The sequence below is a fragment of the Periophthalmus magnuspinnatus genome, chromosome 4 (assembly GCF_009829125.3).
Source record: "Periophthalmus magnuspinnatus isolate fPerMag1 chromosome 4, fPerMag1.2.pri, whole genome shotgun sequence".
Classification (NCBI taxonomy): Eukaryota; Metazoa; Chordata; class Actinopteri; order Gobiiformes; family Gobiidae; genus Periophthalmus; species Periophthalmus magnuspinnatus.
The window spans coordinates 28283273-28294047 of NC_047129.1; the positions used below are offsets into that span (position 1 = coordinate 28283273).

Sequence of the window (10775 nt, forward strand, 5' to 3'; positions counted from 1 at the left end):
ATACAAAAATCAGACAGTGTATTCTGCAGGTGAACTGAGCAGAGGTGGGCGATATATAGACTTTTTTTTTTTCTTTTCTAAAGATATGAACATTTGAATATATTACAATAAATAAATGATCGTCGGGTTTCAAACTGTTAGTCTGGAGCCCTGCGAGTCCTACATGTTCACCATCGTCATCTCCTTACTATCACAATAACATAATTAGTCAAAGAATAACATATTTTGGTCAACTAAGACACTGATCAATGAATCACCTAAAGACCTACACGCCCGCAGTCCTATAGTTGAAGTGTACAATTATTCCAGTCGATAAAGTATCAAGCCTTAGTATTAAATGTGAGTTACAACAGCAGTCTAAAGACACATTAACATTCAGGGATAGGACCAAGTGTTAAGCTGCAGCAGTGAATGATCTAAAGTACTGAACGTCTACTCTACACTTTAACTCTCCCACTCCCCATAATTTACAATGAGTCACTGGCAATTCTAGTATTTAAACCTGACTTCAGAGAGCAACAGTCTCCCAAACCTACACTTACAATGTGGTTCATTAAAAGAAATCAGCTCATTTTTGTACATTCTGCTGCACAAAAATGGAATCTCTTAAAATATGCTCTATGTAACTTTTCTGCTGAAGGATCCACCACCTGCTTGTCTCCATGGATATTTCATTGCTTTGCCAGGAATTTTCCACAGTATTTTTTCAATTCCACCTGTTTTTATTGCTTGAGACAACTGTTCTTACTACAAGCAGTGTCGCCTCTCCACAGATCTGACCTGTAACTTCGCTATAGAGATATCACACATTTGTCTTCATGGAGATAGATAGGTTTAATGCCATATTGTGGAACATTCCGGGCAAAGCAAGAACATCTTCATGGCAAGCAGGTGACTGACCGTCCGCTAGAAAAGTTACATATTGCGGATTTAATTAGTCAAATTTTGCATAAAAGTCTAAAAGATTTGGAGACAGGTTATTCCAGAGGCATTGTGGGACGGGTCAAATGCAAAAGACAAATTTCCCAATAAAAAGGACAATAAAGTGTACTATAAACTTATCAAAAGTAACTATAATTTTGTCATTTATGTGCATTTTAAATTGAAGGCTGTATGTAAAAATATCACTCAAACCTCAAATGCAGGACAATATCTAAAAACGGATTAATGAAAATACAACTTTGAGTAAGCTGCTGATGAAGTAACACTATGATAACATGCTTAAAAAGTCGTAAAAGTTAATTAAAAATATTTCTTCTTTATTTGACATGCAAGAAAGCAAGCTGCCAAATTCGGTCTATAGTAGCACTTTTTTTAAATTGATCTGTATGTAAGGCACTTTGCAAGTCATTGATACTAAAATTTCAAAGTCAGTTTTGATACTAAGGAATAGACTCGATACTCAATACCGATTCTGTGGTCAGGCTGAGACTTTTGACTTAAACTGTACTGCTCAGATCCGGGGCATATGGGGATACAGGAGGCTCGGTGACTCTGCACACAGCACATCTAATGGTCTGTCCTTTTCTATTACCTCTAAAGCTGTTTTGGCCGAGCGTGGAGGAGCAGGGATCATTCTGTGTCAACCCTGATTTCTCTGCCACCGTCTCCTGGGTTCACCTGTCATAGCCGGAGAGTGGGGTTCACTGCCGCACTGCCTTTTTCTAATAAGTACTGCGATTAGACTTGCGATAGATGTTTACAAAGTAGGATTCTGTTCAGAGTCACATTTTAAAGAACTCCAGAAGCATTAACATTTGTGAGAAGACGGATAAATGTTTTGTTTGCATTTTGAAGGACAAAAATGGGCCTTTTCTTTCAAACGATTTTGAGCTGTATCAGAACTAGTATGCCACATAGACTAATATACACCCATGGATCACTGTAGAACCCACCCGGACGACTGAGGGATTACACAGATACAAGGCCACCTGGTGATATAAAACAGATATAGATTATTTCTGTTCGGAGCCAGGAAAACCGTAAACCAGACCATAAAGTGTGTCAATCAATCACAGCCACTAATTTGTATCATGTGCCTCTAAAGCGCAGAAGACTTTTAGAGCTTTAGTCGGAGTAAGCGAACAAATACGCACTGTTTCTCTGTTGTGTTTTTTTAACTCTTAGTCGGAATCCGCCATTTTGACACAAACGGACCCTTCATTTCTCTGATTGGTTAATCCGCACGTCAATCACGGCCATTAAAAATTAGTAAGATTGTTCCAGACCCAAGTGTCTTTGTCAAGTTTTGGAACAGCGTGTGGTTTCGGCTGGCCTGGAAAATGACCAATTAGACCATGCGCTTATTATTTGAGTGAAAAAACAGTGTACACGTGTAATATACAACAGCAGAGTGCCACAGAGGAGAGAGAGTGATGGACAGACTGAGCCCTGTCTATTGTGTCCAGTCTCAATGTGCTTTTGTCAGAGCCACAGTGACACACAGGGCAGCAGCCATCTTTGTCTGTGGTCAGCAGGTCTAATACAGAAAATGTAATGTTACAGCATCAGGGAAGAGGTTTGGGGGTGGGGATGTCGAGATTAATCGGTTCATTGATAAATAATTAATCACAAATAGTATCTAAAAAATAATCATGAAAATTTAAGTCATTTTATTTAAATTGAAAAAGATCAACATAAATATTATTTCATGTTTTGTATCAATTAATGTCTCTAAAACTTTATCTTTATGAAGTTGTGTGTAGATTAAAATGCTCTTTTCCACCTTGTGACGTCATAAAGTGGTTGTTTTCAAATTAACAGCTACCTTTTTACCTTTTGTTCGGTAGAGACTGGCAACTCCAGGACTGAAATGATCCAAATGATTCTAGTGAAGGTGTGTGGAGTTTAAAAACACAGTGGAGCACTTCCTGTATTACCACATGACAAGTTCATAAAGCTGGCTACATACTGGACTCACAACCTTTTTCAATCCCCTCCCACATAAGAATCACTGGCAATCGCAATGCCTGAACACAAAAAATAGGCTACCTGATGTCTTAGTTTCAGGACATAGGCTTTGGTAGGTCAACAAATAGGAATCTACATTAACTGACTTTCCCCTGGATGAGATGCGGTTAAGTTAGTAGCTCATGTCAGGACAAGCATTGAACAAACCTGTTGTTGACTCAGACGCAGCCAGTTATATGAACCTCATAAATGAAGCTAATATAATACATGTAGTCAGTGTGTAGTGGCCAAGTCTGCATTCATTACATTCATAACACTGGCAGACTTCATATATTTACCCCTGAGCTGACGTGACATAATCGTTCCCGGGCCGTGTATCCACAGAAACACAGATCTAACCTCATCAATTCTTCAGTGACCCAGACTGACCTTTCCAGAAAATGTCATTACGCCTTGAAAGTCCAAAGTGAGAAGAGATTAAAAAAAATAAAAGAATATGACCTTTATGCAGTAGCCATTAAAGTTTATACTGCCAGTTTAAATGAGTAACAACGTTCTCCTTTGAAAGAACATCATCTTAAATTTACATCCCATTCTGCTAACAAGTCCGTAATCTAAACATTGAAGACGAGCGAAATGAATGATTAAAAGTCAAGAGTGTTGCCATAGCGACTAACTATTATTATATCTTTAAATAGGAAAAGTCCTCATAATGTTGCATATAACATGGAGCTGACACCCATGTATGTGATTTGAAGTGTTTAAAGGTCAACTGGAAAGTAACTGAGGGGATAAAAAAATTGTTTGGTTGTCTGTGTCTGCTGCATCTTTTTAGAACAAAACTTTATTCAAATGACACTGATTAAAAGTTGGCACTGTTTAGCGCTTTCACAACTCTCAGATGACCAGTGCAGAGATTTGCTGCAATGGTAAAGCTAAAAGCAAGCATGCAAACGTACACTTCCTGATTATTGGACAATTGGATGCACAGCATACACATTTTTCCAAAGCTGCTTATACAGTACATCTGAAAGTCATATTTATTTCTTTTTAGTAAGAAAAAGTGCACGCAAATTGAAGATTGCCATAGATCAATACTTGGGAAAGAAACAATTTGTTTTTCTGCCAAACGCACGCATTGCCAATTGCTACCCAGAATCCCCCCGCCTCTCTCCCTCCCCGTCCCACCTGACTCCACTTTCCTTAACCACTCAGGTCCTCTTACTACTCCTGATTGTCCCTCTGTTTTCGAGCGCCCTGATTGGCTGCTCCTCAACACATTATATGGACCTGACTGAATTATATATGTGTAGCCTCTCGTATGAAGCCAGAGCTCCGCGAGGCTGTCCCTGCTGCCGGGCCAAGCGGGGCAAACGCCACGGACAGGAAATATGAGGCAGGAAGCAGGACACTAACCTATTACATAACAAACAATGTCGACAAGTTAATATTAAGCCCACTGTGTACAAGAGTGACTTATAATTTTAGTATTTGATGCAAGATTGGGAATTAATTATAATAAAAATGAAAACTCTCGACTCTTACTAACTTTTGTCAGAGGAGGAGGAGAGCATCTAAAGCAGATGGGAGTATCCTCAGGCAAGAAATGAAGCCATAAGTTTCAAATACACAAATATTTATGCATACATTTCATAGTTATAGAGCTCTGGTATACATTTTTATTGACACTGCAAGTTCTGCCTTTATTAAAACATTAGATGCAAAAATATGATTTTATTAAAAGGTGCAATTCTTTTCTTATAGAGGGTCAGCCACCTGCCTCCTGTCTCCATGGAGATGCAGTTGCTTTGCCAGGAATATTCCACAGCATGTCATTAAACATACCACACTATATATAACTCAGAAGAGACAAGATAGTCAGATCTGTGGAGAGGTGACCCAGCTCATTGTAAGAATGGATATCAAGGTATTTTTAGTAATAAACACCTGTAATTTAGGATAGATAATTTTACTGCCATAGTGTGGAACATTTCAGACAAAAAATAACATTTCCCTTGAGACAGGCAGGTGGCAAACCCCTTAGAAAAGTTACACAGTTATTTTAAAGTTTGACCTCTGCTCCAAACCACACGCTTTAAATGACAGAGGATTGGCTGTGGACCTCTACTTGAAAAAGTCCCAAGCTGATCATTGAGTAGCTGAAAAAATTAGATCTTGATTTGATTTGAATTTGATTAATTGCAGCCCAAGCACGCGGGGTATGTGCCAAAATGCTGTGTCTGTTTGAATGTCCAGCAGACTGTCCAGAGACTACAGCAGGTAATCCTGTAGAGATGAAGGGAGAGCAATCGAGCACAAACAAATCTAAATGCAAAACAGCGCTTTTGGACTTGCACACCTCAGCTTATGTCCCATGTTCCCAGTACACAAGCTTCACTGCAGTTTTCAAACAAGTAAAGACATTAAAGATATGGTGAAAGTTAGAATTTGGATAGACTGTTTTGCATTAAGGCAGTGAAATATAGCCATGTTTTTGTTATTATGTCAGTTAGACCTAATATAATATCCATTAAACTAGGGAATGTGGAAACCTTTTTTTGTTCCCTCACATCGATCCGGATTTTCTATTTTATTTTATCTCATTAAAGAGCTAATCTAATTTATAATGTTGTTTTCTCATCAAAAACATCCCCGGAGTTGTGTTTTGTTTCATTCACATGTTTAACACACAAATCCTGCATATTTAGACTGAGTTCTTCTCTCAAATGGAAAACACCTTTTTCCACGTTTTCCAGGTTGTGATGTCATGTGGTAATACAGGAAGTGCTCCACTGTGTTTTTAAACTCCACACACCTTCAATAGAATCATTTGGATGATTTGCAGCCCTGGAATTGAGAATCTCTACAGAACAAAAGTTTAAAGTTAACTGTGAACTTAAAACTTCCACTTAATGACATCACAAAGCATTTTGAGCACTGGAAATGTAGAAATACCAATAATAAAGAGTTACTGAAACATGTGTGAATGAAACAAAACACAATTCTGTTTTTGATGAGGTAACAACATCCTAACACAAGAGTCAAGAGTAATATAGGACCTTTAAAAACAAAAAAGAAATGGAAAGAAATATTAATTTCCTGAAAATAAACAAGATAGATTTTTAATCATTACAAGTGAACTCTACTCCAAACCTTATGCTTTTTCTGAGGATTGTCTGTAGACCTTTTGATTAAAAATATCCAAGCTAACCACTAACGATTAAAAATGACTGGGCCCGATTTCAGTTAAAATTGTATTAATTCCACAGCCCGACCAGAAACTAATTTGTAATTTTGTCAAGTGCTTGAAAAGGTTCTGACATGGGACACAAAAATGGTTTAATCTTGATTTAACCTCGTTTTAGCCCTGGTGATTAAATCTTTTGTTGTGAAAATTCAACCATCAAACTAACAAGATAAATACAAAAACACCAACAAACCTTTGAATATAGCCTGACCATCACAACCAAGGAGACAAATGTTGGTAAAATTAAAAAGGCACCACTCTCTTCACTACATATACATATATAATATCTACCAGAAGTGAGGTTTACTGTTTTATATTATTAATAAATATAATAATGCATGTATAATTAGCATAAACCTTATTGAAAGTCACAATCACCTTAATATAACTTTCAGACAGGATGATGCACATGTTTACCAGTGAACCACACTGCCTTAGTATGGTCATTATAGGTCAAACTCATCATTAAACAGAGCTCACTGACCGTAAACAACACAGGGTAATAGGTCTGTCTCCTTCAGGTTAAAGGTGCGCTGTGTAACTTTTCTGGTCGGGGGGTCGGTCACCTGCTTGTCTCCATGGAAATGTTATTGCTTCGTCAGGAATGTTCCACAATATGCCTTTGAACATGCCTTATCCGTCTAGAATTTATTCAAAGGTTTATTGCTAAAAATGCCTTGGAAAAACAGGTGTTATTCGTTACTGTGTGCAGGGTCGCCACAGCATAGATCAGACTGGTAATTTGGCCTGGGAGCACCTGTAGCTTGTCTCCATGGAGATAGGCAGGTTTAATTTTATACTGTGAAGCATTCTGGACTAGGCCTGAATGATTTGGTAAAAATATCTAATAGTGATCTTTTTCTGACAAGCTTTGCGACTGCATTTAGATTTCAAATTTAATAGTTTTAATAGTATTCTGCTCAAGATTCACATTATAATTGTGTCCTGAAGCATTGACAAAAATCCAAAAAGAAATATGACCTAACAAACTAATACAAGAATCACATTTCACAGTTGTACACATCTAAGCTGCAAGATGAGCAGCTTTTAGGTAGAATAAAATCTGCCACAAACAGCTTTTGAACAACTGAGAGTCTCAATACCAATCGCTTTACTGTAAAAGGGAAACAGCTGACACGAAGTGCACTCACAACATTTGGCTTGTGGTGTTTGGTCTCTTCACTCCCATATCCTGCTGCAGTGTTTGCACTTGGATGATCATTAAGATTTTAACCCTCATCTGATTCTCCTCATGTCTGTGGTCTGCACTTTTACTCTCATGTTTAAAAATCATTTAAGACTGAAAAATCCTATAGTGTGTGGCAGGTTTAAGATGGTATATTTTAGAAATGTTGGCACTTCAAAAATTCCAACCTTTTTGATCCATCAATATTGCAATTTCCATTTAATTGCGATTAATCTTGCATCCCTATTTTCCATCATTGGCGCCAGTGTGAGTGCATAAAAGTTACAGCAGTAGCACACAGAATAGACTGGCAAAAGAAAATAAAGCAAGATATTGAAACACAACTTCAGGGGAATTCCTCTGGGTTTACTTTGACAAGATTTGGAGGTGACTGACGGGCAAGAAATGCAAAGAGGCAATGTGGCAGTTACCAGGAGAAATACCACAGCGGGGAAGAAAGAAGAAGTTACCATCTTAACAGTCTAGAGAGCTAAACAAAGATGTCTGACTAATTCAGATAAATGATGCTTCTATAACCTTGTGTCTGCTGTATCCTGAGTCTGTATTCCCTTACCAATGACTTTGAATTTAAAAATAGCACTTAAATTCAGAATGCAGTTACCTAAAATCAAAGGAATACGTAACTCAAAATATTCTTCCCATCACTGCACAATACAACAAAAACAACATCAAATTGCATGCGGTCCTTCCTGTACTCCTTCAGGGTAAACAATTATGCCATATAATTACATTTTTGAACCATTATGAGTTTTATAAAGCAAACATTCATAGTTTCTTGGGTTCATAGGAAACCTGAACAATGCCTTGTTTATGTGGACATTTCTCTGAATAGAAAGCAGGATATGCTTTCAAAATGAATGCATTATTTTAATTTTTTTTATACATAAAAAGGCAGCAAAATTTAATATTGAATTAAATAGGCTAATGAAATAAAGCAAGGATAAAAACACAAGGCATATTAGAGCTTGAAAACAGAGTATTAAAAAAACTAAAACTAGGCTACACCTGCCAAGCCCTGACCCACCTTGATGCTACGACTCCACGCATGTTCAACTTATTTGCTAAATTACGTTAAAAAAATCACATATTGCATTTCTTATAACACATAAATCAGGTTTGAACGTGCTTCCACATCAGTTCATATGTCACATGCTGCCAGTTACAATCCAACAATGTCACAGCAACTCGATATATTTACAAGCTACAGCCCATGATCGTGCGTTCAAGCTGTTTTTGTTTTCGCAATATCTTTCCACAAATAGTAAGATAGTAACTTGATTACCTTAGCATACTTCGGTGGGGTCATTTATATCTTGTTTCGCTGCTTCAGACTCTCCAGAGCCATGGTTAAGACTTGGATCACTGAGCGGTGTGGTCGTAGTAGTAGAAATCCACCAGCAGGCAATTTTCAGTGTGCGCTCCTGAACCCGCCCTGCTGCGCTCTGATTGGCTACTCTAAATATCAATCACGGAGAAACGAGTAGTAGGCATAGCAACCGTCAAAAGGAGGGTCCGGAAGGTTATAAAAGGAGTTGATTGGTAACGGCTCCGTAGTTTACGCCCATTATCAGAAGGCTACGTGCTTTTAGGTTTGTATTTAGTAGAAATAAGTAAATATGGGATTAAAAGAAGGTCATAGTATCACTCATTATGTTGATATTTTGTCAGCAGTGTGTATACTGTATGTCTCACAAAGTTTTAACGTTAAAGTTTTGTTAGCAACAGTTAGCTTGTTAGCTTTCTATTATGAATTATTGTAGTTTAGCTAACAGTCCTAGCTTTCCTTCAATTACCTGGTTAAATAAATAAAAGTAGCCTTGTAGGGTAAATCCTTTTGATCATATGTACGTTAGCTCCTTCTTATATACAACTTTAATGAAATGCTTATATTTAATAATGCAAAAAGTGTGGGAATTAGAAACCTATGATAGTGGGTCCCCCATACAAGGTTTTGGCAATATGTGTTTTTAAAATATTTATGGCTTCCAATTTCCTGTAATGGTGCCATTTTGAGGACGGTTGGCCATTCAAAAGATAAATAAGGCTATAATATTTTGTTTGGAATTGTTAATTGCTATGGAAACGGTCCTAACTTTTAAGTAGCTCTCAACTCATTGTACCTCAGTGTGGGTGTTTGAGTCTAAAGGTTACTAGAATTTGTATTAGTGTACATTCTATTTATATGTAAATGTGTTTTTTCTTTCTCATTTACAGCAATGCAAGGTTTCATCTCTGCAGCATTGCTCCTCCATCTGCAACTGGGACTATGCTGACAGTTAAACCAGGCCAAAGGTAAAGGTGAAATTGTCTACAGTACCTTGCTTCAGTTGTTTTGTGTCTTTAGGGAAGTAGCACACCTCATGCACGCGATGAATGCGGCATATTGCAGCCCCATGCAGAAGCCTCCGCAGGGCTGTGCAGTTAATCCAATTTAAAATGTGATTTAAATTATTACCCTATTCAATTACAAAAATGTTGTGATTAAAAATACAATTGGTTAACTTCTCTTCAGAATGATATAAGCGCTCATTCTGCTCCATAAAACCTGGAAATAAGCATTTTTTCCAATCTACGTATGCAGTATTTTAAACATAAATGTTAGAATACTTATAAAATAATAAAATATATTAGGGCTTTACTTTCTGGATTATCGTTCTCTTAATTGCAGAAGTGATTCAATTATGACCCAAATAATCGTGGTTGTAATTTTTGCCACAACATCCGCAGTGTGGCACAGTGAAACCTCTGACTCAGTTTAAACTCTCATGTTCCTTCTTTCAGGTGTAGCAGTTCAAAGACCAGGGGGAGTTCAGTGGAAGAGGTCTGTGATCTATCAGACAATGAGAAGACAGAATGAAGTGTCACAGGATGCTGCTGATTTGCACAGAAGGCACTGGGTTTGTTACAGGAAGAGACATGAAACCACAGAGTGTGACAGCAGCAGCACTGACAACAACACATGTTGTTTTAGCACGCAGTGGTGTGCTAAAACAACACCAACATCCATGATATCTTATGTGTCCTATTGTTTGTAGTGTTTATGGTGAAAGGTCCGTCACCTGCTTGTGCCAAAGTATGGCATTAAACCTATCTATCTTGCATTTAATTCCTCAAAGGCTCTAGCTGAGTGGTTCCATCCCCCGGCCTAAAGGTTGAAGGTTTGATTAAGAAGCCTTACTCGGGGTGTGTTAGTGAGTGATGCCTCGCTTCTGTCAGTCTGTCCTAGAGCAGCTGTGGCTGCTACCTCTAGTGTAGTGCTTTTAGAGGCTTTGACAAGCCTGTATTATACTTATATTATTACTAAAAAAAACTTGTTTGAGTTGCTCAAAAATACCCGACCTGTAGCTTTGCCTAATGGTGTTACTTTCCTTGTCTCCATGGACTTGGATTAGGTTAATGCTATTAATTAAA

The 10775-nt window shown here is 37.7% G+C and overlaps 1 protein-coding gene across 2 annotated transcripts in view; it reads right to left on the reverse strand.

Moving 5' to 3' along the window:
• The window catches only part of fcho1 (FCH and mu domain containing endocytic adaptor 1), a 68962-nt gene extending 60214 nt beyond the window's left edge, over positions 1-8748 (reverse strand). The window contains exon 1 of one of the 2 annotated variants that reach the window (XM_033964720.2): positions 8647-8748. Coding sequence is in view for 1 of the 2 variants with exons in the window: in XM_055221090.1 (XP_055077065.1) it covers positions 8647-8670 (24 nt within the window). In the remaining variant the exon portion in view is untranslated. The remainder of the gene's footprint in view (positions 1-8646) is intronic. The other variant, XM_055221090.1, reaches the window with a different exon arrangement.
• Between the last annotated feature and the right edge of the window lie 2027 nt (positions 8749-10775).